Source organism: Gymnoscopelus braueri (assembly GCF_963280865.1).
Source record: "Gymnoscopelus braueri genome assembly, chromosome: 16".
NCBI classification, from domain to species: Eukaryota; Metazoa; Chordata; class Actinopteri; order Myctophiformes; family Myctophidae; genus Gymnoscopelus; species Gymnoscopelus braueri.
In genome coordinates this window covers 25855899-25874611 of record NC_137616.1, presented here as the reverse complement: position 1 = coordinate 25874611, position 18713 = coordinate 25855899, and the positions used below count along the sequence as shown (strand labels likewise).

The window sequence follows — 18713 nt, the reverse complement described above, 5'->3', positions numbered from 1 at the left end:
AGTTTTATTGAGGCTGAACCCAGCATGAAACACAATGTGATGCCAATAAATTAACCCAATAAACTCTCCCATAGAAGTACCTGTCGCCTTAAAATAGCTGATGCGGCTCCCGGGCTGTTTGCACTGCCATGTTTGAAATGGAGAGAATATACAAGTTTTAGAGTTTTCAGTATCAAATGACATATCAACCTTTTGGGAAAAAGTGGTGTCTGCTATTCTTAAATAATAATCTGATATGAAATTAAATGGCACTGTGGAATATTACCAAAAATAGTATGGATAACATTCATTTGAAATTTGTTGTAATGAGTTATATACGTATTTATCCAGCATTTCAGGTGAATCTCAGATTTTCTGAGTCTTTGCGGAAATTCTAAATGGGCTTACTGTATCAGCTGCTGCCTACATTACTGTTCCATGTTATTAATATGGAGCAGCAGCAATGAAAGCTGTCCAACCATGGTTAACAGCATCAGGGATTATAAGCGCTCTAATTATGACTGACTGTGACTGGCCTAGCGTTTTCAACAGGAGGTAGTTGGGCATTTAATCCTGACACATGAGTTACACTGAAATGAATGTGAGTGTCTACTATACAGTACCACAGCAGTGGTTCTCAAATGTTTTTGGCTTCAGTAACCCTGTTCCCTGATGTCTGAATCCATGTACCCCCTTTAACAGACTAACTATATTCTGCTTGGCAAACGGCAAGAGAAAACCATAGCTAGCATATGATACTATGAATAAATTATAACCCACTTTTGTAGATGAAGAGTTTGAAAGAGTTGCAATTACTGCCTTCTGAGAAGATTTATTGTAAAACTGTGGCCATAACATTAACAAGTCCAGTTATGTCAATCTGTTCAAATAATGTGCAAATAAGTATTGCTTTCTATTCAATAACAGGTTCTGTTTGACAAACATTGTAAGAGAGGGAGGGTTAAGAGTACATCAAATCATGTAAACTGTAAAATCCTGTGTTAATTTGTCCATCACTTACAATGAGAGTGTACAAATTACATTTATACTAATGTACACTCTCAGTGTTAAATTGTTAGGATTTTTCCGCAGTAGAAGTGACATGGATGGAGGAAAGTAACAAAGATTCAACGCGTTTTGAGCTTGTATAGACCAGCTATTTTTGATCTCCAGCAGGTATGCATTTCCATTTGACTCTGTGATAAACAGTGGGATAGAGAGGGAATTGCGTTAATTGATGCAAAGCTTACCATGAAACCTCTAAAGACCTGTCCTGTATACCTCTTCTCAGAATGCTTTGCCCCTCCGATTCCCCTCCCTCCTGTGTGTGTGTGTGTGTGTGTGATTAGCTGGACAGGGATGTCGGGTCAGTGAATTTGACTCACTTCGGGTATCAGCTGTGTGAAAACGTGCACACGTTCACATACCCACAAGTACACACGCACTCGTACTGTACACACACACACACACACCCACCCGCGCGCACGCACGCTCGCACGCACGCACGCACGCACGCACGCACGCACGCACGCACGCACACACACACACACACACACACACACTCACACTCACACTCACACTCACACTCACACTCACACTCACACTCACACACACACACACTCACACACGGAGGAGCACAGCTTTCGGAGAGGTATAGGTCTTTAGAGAGGTTTCATGGTAAGCTTATTTTTTAGCATCAATTAACATAATCCCCTCTCTATTCCACTTAGTCAAATGGAAATGCATCAAATGCATTTCTAGTGATCAGTTTGTTTGGTCATATCACCATAAAGTGATACACTATATAAGCATGTAACACATTCAGTTAGTACATGTAAGACATGTGGTACTGACCATGCAGGGTTATTATAACTAAAACTACAAAATAACAAAACAAAAATAAAATAAAAAAGAAAGTATAATAACCTTGGTATTGACTGTATCAACAATAGCAGAATGTTACACAGACATACAGTATGGTTAGACTCAATACACTCAATTCATATAGATTAAACCAATACAATTAAGAATAGGCAGAGACAGATGAATGGGATATGCCTTCAAAAATGCAACTTTCACAAGTAATAAAAAAATGTCTTGCAACTGACTCTTTTCCTGATTTATACAACTGTTTTAGAACTGACTTCACATCATGAAACTTTCTCAACTGAAAAGTGCTGTTACATCTTTAGATGAATCTAAGCCTGACAGACAGACAGTTATGTAAAAAACATAAACAACATTCACAAGGGATTGAGGACAGCAAGGTCTGAACAACATAACTGAATTATGTAAGAAAATGTTGAATATATAACAGGACCGCCATAGCTGCGTGGGTAGAGAGGCCGCCTGGGAAACCGAAGGTCCCTGGTTTGCACCCCGGCACCGTGTGTCGAAGTGTTCCTGAGCAAGACACCTAACCCCTAACTGCCTCCTGGGCACTGCCCTTGTAGCGCCCACTGGTCCTAAATAACTGATGGGTGAAATACAGAGGACACATTTCATGTATGTGCAAATGTGCCCCAAAGGAGTGGGGACAATATTAATATTGTATAGATCTGGATAGATCTGGGCTCTATATCTTACACCATATATTTCTTCCTCTCTATTGATGAAGAAACCTGTGCTGTACATTATTAAACCTTGCAATATCTCCATTCATTCTAGCATATAATATATAGTCCAATCATGGTGTCATAAAAAATGATTACAAAATGAGACCGGAAAGGATGATCAAAAATAATAATATATGATTAATACTGAATATTGAGAACAAACAAAGTGAAACATGTTAAGTGCACTTCTCAGTAGAGTAACACACAACATAATCTATCTCCCCCTGTCTCTCTCTTCCTTTATGACGAATGTCATGTTAAAGGTAGGGTACGTTTTTCTTTGCTCAAAATAAGTGTCAAGTAGCTCTATATACTGTTAGTACTCATTGCTATAGAGTGTTTGTTCAGTAACAGGAACAGGTCTCCATGTCTCTCCAGCTCTCCAACAGAAAATGCATTTTCAGGTCAGGAATGGATACCAATTTGATCCAATAAGGATAGAGAACTCAGTCGGGATACAGATTAAACAAGTGAAATTGGAAGTGGTGACACAAAGAAATGAGCTGAACAAATTGGAACTGGAACGCTATAAAAATAAAGCTGATAAATGGGTACTCTCTGAAAAAGAGCTGGAGAGACGGGGAGACCCCTGTGACTGAACAAACACTCTATAGCAATGATTACTATCAGAATATTGCTTTAACCTTTTAATACAAAACTTTTTGTTTTAACCCAAAAATATCACTTACCCTACCTTTAATCATTCTAAACTTTAAATATGATATCCTAAACACTAGTCCTTCAACATTCCTTCAAAATGGGCCATATGGCTCCAGTCATTGAAGTCAGTTGTAGTGAGAAAGACTATACTGACAGCCAGAAGGCTCACTTTATGCTCTATCTCTCTCAGAATTCTGTCTTCATATATTTCATCCTTTTAAGAATACATCTAAAGGGGCCAGTCGGTTCACAGAATAGATCACGTGTTCCTTGTGAACTGCAGGGACCAGAGTTTGAATCCACTGTTACTCTCTCTCACTCTCTATCCTTATGGTTTCTTGTCTCTCTGCACTCCCCTATCTCAAAAATGAAGCATAAAAGCGCATAAAAAAATTACTTGAAAAAGTAATACATCTGAGAAGCGGGAATCCAAGCCTGGAGGATGTAGACTGTGCTGTATTTGGCTGCCAATGTCAAAGCGTCACAAAAGGTTTTCACTTGTGAAAAAACGTCTTAATTATAGATACAACATATTATTCTTTGTACCTTGTCAGAGAATGAGAATGCAGAGAGAAAGAGAGAGAGTGCACACTTCATAATTCATCACTGAGATGTTTTCACCTTCTGTGTCCATGGCAACATGCAACCAAGATAAATCATGGGTTAGTACAGTAAGTGCGGGGGACGCGTGGACCCCCCCCCCCCCACTAGTGGTGGAAAGTAACTTTGAGATACTTTTGAGTACCGATTTGCGTCTGAGTCTTTTTCGGCTGAGCTAAAATATTATTCATTCATTTAATTGATAAGATAGATAGGCCTGATGCCTATCTATCTTATCAATGAAATTATTGTTATGGCATCAGCAGGAATCTCTGCTTTAACGTCTTCATTTTCTAATAAATATTCATATATAAGGCCAAAAATGTATGATTTTAAATCTTTAAAAAAAAAATATATATATATTTTGTTCTATTAATAAAGTGTGGGGTCACCAAAACATTTCTTGTTAAATTCTGCATAATGACTACTTTTACTTTTGATACTTTTATGTAGATTTTTGATGCCATTACTTTTGTTCTTTTACTCAAGTAAAGTATTGAATACAGGACTTATTGGGTAAAAAAGAAAATCAGAGTACTTCTTCCACCACTGCTCCCCACCCAGCAGTGTTACTTCAGTCCTACCTCATGGGATTGTATAGTGAGAGTGATCTGTATTAACAAAGCGTTTCGCCCCCAGAGACAGGCTGTCCTGGTGACCTATGGCATATCACCTGTCATCTTTAACAAGCATCTAATTGCTGCAATTACAGCATGCATCATGTCTGTGGAGGAGGTATCGGATGAGGGCATGAGGCCGTTAAAGGGATAGTTCACAACCAAAAATACTTTTTTTCTATCGATTAGTCACCCCATTTTTTTGTTTTTGTCGCATTCCTAAGCCAATAATTTGATGACCGGCAGCGGTTTCGGTAGAAGACACAAAGAGTCTCCTTTGTGTCTCCTACCGGAACTGCTGCCTACCGGTCCGCTGGTCATCAAATTATTGGCTTAGGAATGCGACAAAAACAAAACAATATCCATGAATTCAAGTCTCCATGGGGTGACTAATCGATAGATTTTTTTTCTTTTTTGGGGTGAACTATTCCTTTAACGTGGGTGATCTTCTGCCTGAAAGGTTGTGGATGAATGCTGTTCTCATCGCACGGTAGAAAAGATTGCTTATCTGAAATAATTTGTTGTATTTCGTTATCTGCATCTGACATGCACTTCAAATGGACCGTGTCTGAACGAACGTGGGAATGTGACCGCAGTTCCTCTTCAAGCGTTGAAATATTTACACGGCAAGCTTTTAGTTCTTAATGGATGTTGCTGCAAAATGAGATGCAATAAAAATCTCCCTGCTAGTAAATTGCTGATGTTGGTGAGGATCAGCTACTTGTCACTCCCAATTCATCAGACAGTATATATGAACTTGTACAACACCAGCCTTTTTATTCTATTATTTCAAGTCAAACCCTGTTTTAACTTTAATAGGCTGTATTTTACAATACTGCAGTACATAAGCAAATGTTTGCAGGTGCAAGTTGCCCACTGTAATAACTTCTATTCTGTTGGACAATGGGCAACTCTGCTGAAGCAGCTGGGGTCTGAGCACCTTGGAGACTTTCACAGGATTATGTGAGGGGGAAAGAATATTACTTGCTGTCGGGGGGAAACCATATGCCCAAAAACGTAACAAAAACTTAACCTTTCAGGATGTCATTATAGGCAAAGATTTTAAAAAGTTGCGACGTGATGCGTTTTTTTTAATGCCAATTTTCACTACTACTGTACGACACGGTTAGTACAGTATACAATCTTAAATAGGACAGGGTTTCTGTCCGACAGTGATGTTATTCACTTTCCCTACCAAAATTCATCAGTTGGTGATAGGGATTTAATTGATTCTTTGATTCATGATGGTCACTTGACTCACTTGACTGTCAAATAGAGACCATAGGAGGTAGTCATGGAGACACTGACTGCATGATACATAATGAAGACAAAGTAGTGGCCAAAGATTTAATCTGTGACTGTCTGTCCAGTGTGTTGATGTTGTAGTGTTTGTTATGGTGCACACATTCAGTAGAATGACAGTGAAACACATACATGTGATCATCTGAATAAGGTGCCTCAAAGCAGGGTTCTATTTGAAGTTGGAACATGACCTACGCAAGGAATAATGAAAGGGTTGAAATGTATTGCTGCTGCCTTTGTATTTGATGACCACACGAATAGCCAAATATAGCTGCACAGTTTTGATAAAATCATATACTTATTATAGGGTCCCTCTCGGCCATACATTTGTGAATATCTTAAAGACGGGGTGCCGTGATTTACAGTGATTTTTCCCCCCCTAAAACATAATCATCAGGTATTATGGTTATACTAGGAGGAAGATTTTTTTCAAAAAAGTATACAGAAATTGTTAAAATTATGTTTTTATGTGGACACGCCTCCAGATAACTTGTCTGGCCTTCTGTTGCTCTCTTGTTTTTTTCCCACTTGCCCCCCCCCCCTCTTTCTATGGAAATTAACGTTGCGATGGGAACGATGTACAAAAACGAATTTCACCCACTTTTTTACCTTGTAAACCTGTGATGTGACAATACAACTGATTCTGATTCTGAGTTCATTAAGTATACCTGGTTCTCACCTTAGCACCTCCTCCACCACCTTAGCACCACCCACCTGTCCTAGTCCCTCCTCCTCCTCATGCCCACACCTGTTGTGTTATGATAATGAGGGGGAGGGTATATTTTTACTATGTCACTAACGGGCTGTTTTTCTATTGGCACGTTTGACCCTCAAGGTTTCAGCCTCCAGGTAGAAACTCAAAATAGTCAGAGAAGACATAAAACACCATAAAAACACCACCAGGGGGCTTAATGAAGTTCTATCAACCTCATAGACACATGAAAAACAGAAAAAGTGCAAAACCATGGCACCACCTCTTTAAACTATTTGTGGGGTAATAATGTCCATAAGAACACATAAGCCAGAGGAAAACGTTCAATTAGAGTATTGCAAATTGTTTTTGCAATTTGTTTGATAACCACCTCCAAGTTATCCCACTTATACCATGATAATTTTCCAAAGACTAATTAATTTGTCCTTTTAGAAAATAAAAATGTTTTGCTATAACACTAAATCCATAAAAAGAAAAACAACAATGTCTAACAACCACTTCTAGTCCCACAACTGATCAGCCCTAAGCTAAGTATAGGATTTCTAATATTCATGGGATGCCCCAAACTAAAATAAATAAATATTTAATAGATATTAAATGAAATATTGCCTCTTGAGATTTGCGAGCTGCAATATTCAGAATTTCAATTATAATATTTTTTCTATATAGATCTGCTATTTTCGGCTAAGTGATTTGGTGTAGAGGGAAGAAATGAGGGGACCAAGTATAGACCCCTGGGGTATGTCGGTCAATGAAGTATGTAGGGTTTATAGGGTTATATCGTTGTAGCTTCTACTCTCGCTTTGTCTTATCTGTTGGATGAGTATTTGGTTTTGTTTGTGAAAGGCACCATGCAGCAGAGACTAACTTCTCCATGTGGTGGTTTCCTCCATTCAGGGACTGGGACATAATATACAGACATAGAGCCATACCATTAATGGGTTTACAATGGGATACACCGCAGAGAAACCAAGAGACTCAGTACGTGTGCGTGTGCGTGTGCGTGCGCGCATGCATGTGTGCACGTTTTTAATGGGGAGAGAAAGGGAGATATGTATTACCTCTTCACTTTATCTCCCCTTACATTTTCTGTGGGATTTAGTGCAAGTGCTCACTAGCCCTGTCAAACGACCAAATAAAATCGACTAATTCAGACATTGTATACGTAACCATACAGTGGTTACAGTGTATATGTACAGATGATTCTTACAGTACTATATAGCCTTTGCATTGATCTAGTTCCATTAGTTTCATACTGTTTGGTACTGTTTTGTGATCTAGCATATAATCAAAACCATGGGTGTGACTGTGAACTCTCTCATCCATTCCAGAGACCATTAACACCATGCTGTGGCCTCATGTCTCAGGGCTATTCAAACGGATTGAAACAGATTTGGTCATAAATTAGGTGTAGCGCTGCAGTCACTATTAGATATTCTTAGCCAGGTGACCCTCACCACAGGGGGGCCTTGGAGGATGAATGTCACCATGCTCAATGAATGGAACTCACAGTTAAAGGACCATACCGGCGCTCTAAAATGTTTAGTCCGTTGACTCCAACTCACAGTATACTAGATAAGGGCTTCCCAAACCTTTCCATGCAAAGGACCCCCAAATAGTCTCTGGCTGCAAAATGGCAAAAAAAATTGAATAAAATGGTGACAATAATGACATGCCCAAAATAGGGACGCCAGGTTAGAAGTGGTTAATCTGACACAATAATCTTATGAAATGAATTTGAATTTGAATTAAATAAAATGTGGATGATTTTTTTTTCCTTCCCCCTCTTCTTTCCAATTGGCCCTCCTGGCAGTCCTGGTGGCCCCTACTTTGAAAATGACGTTTTGTTTGATATTAACTCTCTGGCCGCCAAGAACGAGTTATCACGAGTATTATAATTTTTTTTTGGGGGGGGGGGGAATGTTCAGAACCCAAGATATCATCATTTGAAGATTTGCTGCTCCATTCACTTCTTGTTTAACTTATCACTGGAAATCTCGTCTCCTGAGCACTTTTTTTTTACTATGTATTTTTGGCCCAGACATGCTATTTTCAAAGGCAGACAATTAATGTCAACGAGGTCGCGATGACCTCGTTGACATTTGTGAAACCACACAGTATAACCCTCAGTGATTAGCAATCATCAGGGGATCGATCATAATGGAGATAAATATTCTGTGACTACTTGAAAAAGGTAAGAAAATTGAAAAATCGCTGGCAGAGGGCAAACGCGGCCAGAAATAAGTCTGGCAGTTAAAGCAAGCTGCTGGATTCCCTTCTATTCATTTCAGTGTGGTATGAAAATCAACTTGTAAAGACTTGACGCTTACTTCTTGAGATACTATAGATAACCAAATGCAAATATTGTTGCATTTGAAGTCCATTTTAAATTGTGGATTTATTTTAAAAGTCTAGCTGAAAATAGTCCCAGGAGAAATTACGAATGAAATTACGAAACGTCCATGACTTAACCGTGCAAAGATGTTTAGCCGGTATAGTTATTCAATTAAGTTAGGAAATGTTTTAATGACTTTGGAAAATGTTTTTAAAAAAATGCAGAAACTAAAAATAAAGCCATTTATTGTAAAATAATAGGCATATGTTCATTGAAGAAAGGGAAAGTAGTGTCGTCTAGATACTAGAGAGAGAAAAGAAACCTCTGACTCCAGAGTGATGGCTTGTTTGCCAATATGGATTACAGCAGCAGGTGGCAACCACAGGATTCAGCAATGGGACCAATGGGATCAGGCCTGATGGATCACCTGCCTGACTTAAACAGCCCACTTAGTTCCCCTGAGGCAGAGGAGAATGTCAGCAGGGGGTGTATGAGCTCCACACACTCCCCTCCACTGCCGCTGCGCTGATACTCTTCCTCCAGAGCCGCATGCTTCAGAGAAGCGGTTCTCAATCTTTTCAGGTCGTGACTCCCAAAAAGAATCATATTTGAACTGGGGACCCCCAACCCTGACAAGCACTTTGAATGTAGGAGTTGAGGCATTACATTTGGTTTGAAAAATCTCCATGAATTCAAAAACAGAAAGATAAGAGAATAAAATTATAGTGGAGAAGAAATTCTGCAGAACATTTTTCCCGATCCGGTTGAGACATAAGTCGTAATCCTTGACATATTCGTACTGTGACAGTATGCTGACTAAGCCTTAATGTTCAGGTCTGAGTCCATGACTACACCAAGATTTATGGCTTGGATTGTGGTTTTAAACATTACAGATTGAAGCTGAGCTCGGACTTTTAATCGTTCTTCCTTGTCCCCAAAAACAATTACTACTGACCATAGTCCCTTGGTGATATGGTTATGTAAATTTGTGTGTAGTCTGCATAATTATGGTAAAGTCCCACTGCATTCAATGACACTTTCAATGCAGCACTGAGCTCAAGTAAGACTGAAATTCTGCCACTGTCATTGAAGAAGACTGGAACATATCAAAGCGGTTGTTTAATGCAGTAGTTCAGTTGTTGAAAGACAGCTACAGTATTACAAGGATTTTACTTAAAAGTGGGATGTTTGATATGGGCCTATAATTATTCATTAGTGATGTGTCTAGAATGTAGACACATTCATGTGTCTAGAATTTAGACACATCAAGCCAAAAGAATAATCTAGACTAGATTATTATTTTTAAGAGTGGCTTTTCACAGCCTGTGAGAAGCAACCCCAGAGAAGAGACGTGTTGAAAATGTGTTATGATGCCATGCAATGTAATTTAAAAAAAAAATCCTTTCGGCAGATTATCAAGGCAGCAGGAGAACGATTTCAGATGTTGTATATTGTCCTCCAAATTGTTATGATAAAGACAAAATTGTGCTATGGTATTAGAACGAGTTTTAAGTGGACACACATATGCTGTACCGATATGGAGCCTCTCACTGCTTGTCTAATTGTTTGAAAATTGCCAGTGAAAAATGAGACAAAGTGGATCCAAATAATTTTTTTGTGTTAAATGAACACTGCTGATTCTTGTACTGTGTGGAGAGCCACAAAGCAATCACAAGATCATTTCAAGGGGGTTGTGAGATACTTTATTGTATACTGTAAATGTATCATCATGCTTGTACATTATGTGATAAATTCTCGGGAAGATGAAAGAAGAATGGTGGTGCATTCTACAGTATATGAGGTCCCATGCATCACTGTTCTGTGTAATGTGAGAATCTCCAAGTTGTTTTGTTTAATTTATACTGGTGTTGCACACCAAAACTAGCAGATCTACAAGGTCACAAGCCGTTGTACAATGAAATATAAATCGGGCTTTAGCATGCCTCTGCAACGCTGCTGCCACCAGTACAATCATCCTTTATGTTTATTGCCCACTGTGACATGATTCTAAACCTGATTCACTAGAATGCTAGAGCACAACCCCTAATGCTTTAGTGCTGTACCTCATACAAGTTACAGCTAATGTAATAATGTGCTAGCATAAACCACAGCATGTAGTTTGATTGATATCATCGCTGTCGGGCAGAAATCTTGTATCTCCTTTTTCAATGTCCTATTTTATCATTGTATAGGATGTCAATGTTTCAACAAAAGTAGCGACCTGCAAGCTAACAACGTGCCGTGATGTGCTCCGTTGTGAGCTTGCTGATCTGCTATTTATGAGTTTTGAAAATATCTAAATATCTTTGAAATGTTCACCTATGACATACACAAAATAGAGACGTCAGGTTAAAAGTGGTTAAGTCTGTCTGTGATTTTTATGAATATTTGACCAATGAAAAGTAGTAACCAGAGCTTGTGACTAAATAAAAACTACATTGGAATCATTGGAACACAGGTTATTTTTTCCATTTCCTGTAACGGTTTTGGACATACAAGTTTTCTACCCAACAGTAATGTTATACTGCAATGTGGAGGAGTACAAATGAGACAGGCCAGGGAAAGACCTGAGGTGCTGAGCCAGGTTTGAATTGAAGCTAATTGTCCCGTTGAGTATCCAACTAATTTCATACGGCTCATTACTGTAGAAGAAGACTGAAGCTCAGTGGATATGTGGTGGACATGATTCAAGGCAAAATGTACTATTATAGTTAGATAAGATGGACCCCCTGACATCTCATTTGCACTCTTTCTAATTAAGGCTGTATCTGTGCTAATTAAAGTGAAACTGCATCAAGGGTAAATAAACATTCAAAGCTATTGCACCTCTTTTAGCAATACTTGGACTTTCAATTAATATGTTCAGGCGTTCTCCATTACACATTTGCAACCAACAAATAAAACCTACAGTAATAATTGAATAATTTTGCATCTCTTTCAGACATTCCGATGGCCGATTGCCAGCAAGCTGGATGGAAACGAGATGCTGGAGATCCAAGTGTACAACTACAGCAAAGTCTTTACCAACAGGTAAGAAAATGGCCTAAAAATGTACTTTAATAAACTACGTTCACAACACAACCTTTAGTACAAACTCAGGGGCGGTCTCAGTATCTAGGCCTTTTTCCCTCACACGCTTGTTGCTAACATGGACTGACAGGTGGCGTGTGTTATTCATCTAAAGATGCTTCCGAGTAGAAACACTAGGTCCCTGAGAGCATGTTCTGTAAACTAACTCAATTGAAATGACAATAGGCTGTGAATACGCAGAACAGGCCGCAAGCAACTTTTCCATGGGGGAGTGGATAATGACACAGAATTAGAGGCTCAGTAATGGAAGCATCTGTCCCCCCCCCAAACAATCTAGATCTGAACGAAACTTCTAACCATTATCTGGATGGAGGTGTTATAGAGGAAAATACAACTTGGTACTTCTCTCAAATGTGGCATGTGCTTCACTAATTTGGGATACATCATGGCTGTGTATGCGCAGGCACGTGTGCGTGCGTGTGTGTGTGTGTGTGTGTGTTAGGGGTGTGCCGATATATCGTCCCGCGATATATCGCGATACGTTTTCGTGACGATATGTATCGTTTTGGGGGGGGAAAAATCATTTAAAAAAATAATAATAATAAAGATTCTTCTTTTTTTTTTACAATAATAATAATCAGGCATGCAAACAGCCCCGAGGTGAAAAGGGTGACAACATGTTGTTTTTTTTCGGGTCATGTGTCACACTATTGCCCTATTTGGATTCAAAACGGCTATTGTAGCTGAAAAGCTACAAGTTTGCATGTCTGAATAATACAAAAACAGAATTATTTGTTTGCATTTGCTTTTTTTCTCCCCCATATATTTTCATAATAAAAAAGTGCGTATCGTATCGAAATCGTATCGAAGTTGTGAGCCCAATATCGTATCGTATCGTTTCGTGAAATGAATGTATCGGCACACCCCTAGTGTGTGTGTGTGTGTGTGTGTGTGTGTGTGTGCGTGTGCGTGTGCGCTCAAGCAAACATTTGCTTATGTGTGCAATATTACATTGTCTTGATCTCGTTCAGGAAAATATGTCTGAAATCTGAAATGCTTAGCTAGTGATTTCATTCATAGTGTCCAACACCACTGCTGAAATGCCCTGGAGTAAAGCATAAAGCTTTATACTCTAGGTGCTTGCAGTGCATCTGAAAGTAACACTTTCTATGAAGCCCCTGTTTCTAAACTCGAGCATAATGGACTATAAACATGTTTATGAAGTAATATGACGCTATAAGCTTATAGTGATTTATAGGTGGTTATACTTATAACCTCCACCTCTGGATATTAGATTACTGTAGATTACATTTATAACGCACTACAGATCACCTGTCTTCTAGATAGTGTCATAACACTTAAGAAACATGTTTATTGTACATTATAGTAGTGGTTCTCAAATTGGGGTCTGGGGGCCACCAGCTGTCCTTGAGGGGATTTCCAGGGGGTCCCCGGCTATAATTATTAAAAGTTAGGAACCAAGTGGACCCTTACAGATCTGTAACTCTGAGTGCCCCCGCCACTATGTGTTCATTTGGTTCCATTTGTACACTCTCAGAGTTGATGGGGGGTCCATGTGGCCTAGCATATACCAAATAGGGGTCCTTTAAATTAAAATGTTTGTGAACCATTGCATTATATAATGCACGTCCCTACATGCTCTCAGTGAATCCCATGTTCACTATATTGTGACCATGGGATTCACTGAGAGTATGGAAAGGTTATCAACAGTCTTAACTTTTTGTCAAGTGACTACTGAAGTCTGCCTCTTCTTCTTTCTCTTCATCCTTCTACATCCTGTTCTTTGTGCTCTTGTCTTCATCATCTTGATGTTCTCGTTCTTCGTGTATATTTGACACCCTGGTCCCAGAGGCTGATGTTTCCAGATCATAGTCAGGAACTGCCCTCTCTGAAGTAAATCTAATCAGACAGTAGCAGCTGCCTGGTGCATTATAACTGACTCAGTGACTGACCGATTGGTGTGTCCAGATTCCGGACACACACCCCACCTACGCAGCCATCAACATCATGACCATGGCTGTGGATTGTGTGTGTGTGTGTGTGTGTGTGTGTGTGTGTGTGTGTGTGTGTGTGTGTGTGTGTGTGTGTGTGTGTGTGTGTGTGTGTGTGTGTGTGTGTGTGTGTGTGTGTGTGTGTGTGTGTGTGTGTGTGTGTGTGTGTGTGTGTGTGTGTGTGTGTGTGTGTGTGAACAGTGAGACAAAGAGAGGAAGTATGTATATCGATCAGCTCTTAATGTCATCATTGTCTGTCCTGGTAGCATTTTTCATTAAAGAGATTCAGATATACCATCGTCATCATTACAGATTGGTCCTTAACCACTTAAATCCTATGTAGTTGACTAGAGTCCCCCAGGGGTCTACGTACACTGGGGCCACTCCTTTTTCCCTCTACACCAAATATCTTGGTGTGCTCACCAAATAGTATATGTGCTCGCCAGATATCTCGGCTTAGAGGAACGTGCAGCGTTGTGAGCTTACAGATCTGTATTTTTGCCGAATGTTTGCCCCCAGAATAGGGTTGAGAATAGGGACGCTCGGGTACACAAGCTAGAATTCTTTCAGACCTGGGCCAAATAGTTGTTATGCAGATGGGTATTAGGATACCATCATTTAGTTGCTGATGTTCAATCTTGAATGACTCTGGACTGGACATGGACACGTGTTTGGTCTTGACGATGATCAGTGATATTTATCAATAGGTTTGTACCATCTGAGAGAGTAGCTGTGCAGTTGTTTCATGAGTTGTGATGCCTACAAACCGTGCTATGATGCCAGTAGTGATGGCAATATCACAAGCTGCGTGCCTTGTCTCCAGAGCTGCAGAGAGGTGTGTGTGGCTCAGAGCCAGCATGTTTTTACCATACCATCTACCATGGCTGAGCCTGAGCCAGCTACAGTACGTTTAGCAACTTGTCCACAATTAATGATTCATGCTTTTCTTTGTTTCCTCTTAAATGTTGCACTTCTTGCCCATCTGGAAGAGCTTTGGCAGAGCAATCACTTGCGCTTTTATTTTCACTGTGAGAACAATTAAACTCAAACTGTACATTTGTATTATGCTGTTCCCTCACTTGCTGAAAGTTATTGCAAATCCCTGGTCTGTAAAATGTGCTCATTATTTTGTAATCTGGCTGTGACCAGCAGACTAATCAATGGGGATACAAAGCTATGCCGCAAGGTGCCCCTGTTAGGCCTGTCACAATTATTACATAATCGCAATTGAGATAATCGCAATTATTTTGCATAATCATCACAATCATTTCCATGTTGAAAAATGTTAATACACTATCAAACATTTTCCAAAAATAGCAGAAATAGTAGCTCTACAAGCTTTATTTGTGATTATGAAGCCTAAGAACCAAACAGAAATTAAAATTGTATTCATATGTTCAATGCCAAAAACACAATTAAATCGTTAATCGCAATTATTTGTGTGACAATTAATCGTCAACTTAAATGTGTAATCGTGACAGCCCTAGCCCCTGTATGTATGTTCAACAGACAGAGCTGTGGTCAAGAGCATACAGTACATGCAGCAAAATAACTGAACCGCAGACCTCTCATAACACACACACGCACACACACATGTACATGTACATGCACGCACGAACGCACAAACGCACTCGCGCGCCTGCACACACACACACGCACGCACGCGCGCGCGCACGCACGCACGCACGCACGCACGCACGCACGCACGCACGCACGCACGCACGCACGCACGCACGCACGCACGCACGCACGCACGCACGCACGCACGCACGCACGCACGCACGCACGCACGCACGCACGCACGCACGCACGCACGCACGCACGCACGCACGCACGCACACACACACACACACACACACACACACACACACACACACACACACACACACACACACACACACACACACACACACACACACACACACACACACACACACACACACACACACACACACACACACTCAGCCACAAGTGGACTGTGTAAATAATTCATTGTGAGTCCCAGCCTGTTGTTCTCACACCTGCCCCATATGTCTACAGGATGCAGCATTTACTAGCAGTGTAACTGATAGCTTTCATCACTGCACTATGATGGGCACCAATAGACCCTGGAGGCCAATGTCACACCCTAGTCAGACCAGAAGTACTATGTGTAGTTTCATGTTGCCTCAACACAAAGGAAAAGCAATTTAGGCCATGTGTGCTTGCTAATTAAAACAACATACACAGTAAACTCCAGAGTGATAATTTAACTCTGAGCGTAAAAATGGGCCCATAAGGGTCTTTTTTTGCTGTGTATGGCCCATCCTTCATGATATCTTCCCCTGTGTAACCATTATGGGCTGTAACTGTATGTTGCTTTTTAGTACATAGCATTAACTGTTCACCGGAGCAGACAGAGGCTTTGCACTTCCATAAAACGTTATGTGAACAAAAACACCACACAGCTGTGAGATAATATTAGTTTTAGTTCATCCTCGTGTGAACTAAAAGACTTGCAAGACATGGTGGGAGTTGTATTTGAATTCGGGTAACCTTATTCTATTCAATGTACTTATTTCACCTTTTTATGTTTTTCATAAATTAAAATTAGTAATGTTATTGATCCTTTAACCACAAGTCTATACTTTGTCCTAAGACAGCGTTGTACAAAAGTTGCAAAAATAGCTACAAGCTTGTACATCGTATATCTTTGCTATATTTGAAAACATTTCAACACATTTCAAGCTCTTTTGACTAAATAATGCATCCATTAGAAGTTGAATACAAGTTCTTTGTTCCATTTCCTGAAAAGTAACAGTTTTGGACAAACAAGGTTTTCACGACAGCAACATTATGGTCATTGCACTAATTGGCTGAGCCACCAGACAGGCCTGCAGTAATCAGTTCTGATGTTTAATCTAATTCAAATCAACACAGCAGAAGAAAGGAGACAGGTAGATTGCTGTAGCTGACATTTGTTTACATGCATAATGATCAACAGCAATACCTGTTGTTTCACAACAACTGTTATCTGCTTACATAAATTGTGTAATAAAATCAACTTATGTTAATTCAGCCTGGAAATAATGAGTTGTGAGATTATATGGTTTCTAATGAGGTGATTGAAGTGGCATGCAAGCGTGCTGGGAGCATCAATAATGCTGTGTGTAGCGATATAACCAGTGTCAAGCATTATGCGTTATGTTTTTTCTCTACTGGAATGAAGACCATAAACATTATGTGCTATGGAAACTGCTTTGCCATGCTGAAATATGCAAAACTTTATTGCTTCATTTGGTATTTTGCAGCTTGAATAGTAAACATGAGATTTTTAGATGTACTCTTGGGTTTTATCCTGAACAATGGCTTCCACTTTTACTGCACCAGTTCAGTGTATAATTCATGGGGAAAATCTTCCCTCAGTTGGAGCTTACACTCACTATCTGCATCCCTCCTGCAGTGCAATGAGAGGCACTGGCCTCTCAGTGCACTGCAAATCAAATCCCGCCCAGCCTTTTTTCTTCTTTTGTATTTTGTAATTGTAAGGTTACTGTTTTTCATTGAGGGAGAGCGTTTAGGACAATAGTCCAGCAGCTGGGTATGGCTATCTTCACAGCATGTACTATAATAATTTAAACTTTAGTGAGAGAAGGAAATTAAAGAAAGTTCCCACCATTTCTACATTCATACCTTTCCTGAAAACGTTATGTTGTTCTACGTACAGTACACCCCCATTACAAGCAGACTCTCTTTTTATCTTCAGCCCTATGTGATAGTGTAATTCCCTCTGCATGTTGGTTGTTATTGTCTCCGCCAGGCCGAAAGGCATGGCGAGAGAGTATGTTTTACCCCCTGTCCGTCCGTCCGTCCGTCCGTCTGTCCGTCCGTCCGTCTGTCCGTCTGTGGACAGCTAATCTCCCGCACCGTTGGCTTGATCGCAGCGAAACTGTGCACACACACTCCCTGGATGCCAATTCAGAACCTCTGCCCCGATTTTTACACATGGCCCTGTTATAGCGCTAGCCTGGTAAACACCCCCTCCCTCCGGAAATCTCATGCATTGCATTGCATTTGGTTTCAGGAAGGAGGGTCTGGGATTGCTCACAGAGTAAAGCTGCCCGAACCGCTGCGCATACGAACCAATCAGCGGCTGCTAGGGGCGGGATCATCCAATCACCTGCCTAGTAACTTGAAAAAATGAAACTCCGTCTGTCATCGATTCTGCGCCCGAAGTCTCAGATGCAAGTACGCTGTGAAACAAAATGTGTGTCGCAAGCTTCTTCCATTTGACGGAGTGAGGTTATTATAGCGCCACCAGGAGGCCGCTTTTTGCAAAACACATTTTTTCCCAGTACTCCTACATATTTTGTCCAAACATCACGCAAATCGGTACACAGTATCTCTATAGTCATTAAACGAAACGGGTCTTTCAGATTTTTCATATTCCATCAGGGCCGGATACAGAAATTATTAACTGGGGGGGCATCAATAAATGCTTTTTTTTAAAAGATTTTTTTTGGGGGGGCAGTCAGGGCATTTGGGGGGGCATTGCCCCCCCTTGACCATGCATAGATCCGGCCCTGTATTCCATCCTGATTGGCTAAAAATGGCTTCCAAAGTTTGCAGGACTGCTCCGTTTTGAACAAAATGCACACAGCATGCAATTTCCGTGAAACTTTGCACGCACGTTCCCACTCTGCAGAGGAAGAAATTCCACTTGAGATTTTTCTAATCAGCCTTATGGTGGCGCTTTAACAGCCCGATGTGTTTTTACCTATAACTGCACCAATCTGTGTAAACCTTTGTATGTGCACTCCCTAGAGGTCAAGGAAAAACCTTTGCCCTGCATTTTTCAATTTCTACCTTTTT

The 18713-nt window shown here is 40.3% G+C and overlaps 1 protein-coding gene across 1 annotated transcript in view; it reads left to right on the top strand.

The window, feature by feature from the left end:
* The window catches only part of otofa (otoferlin a), a 99403-nt gene that overhangs the window by 15532 nt on the left and 65158 nt on the right, over positions 1-18713 (top strand). The window contains 1 exon segment of the mRNA XM_080452383.1: positions 11762-11850. Coding sequence (XP_080308509.1) covers positions 11762-11850 — 89 coding nt within the window.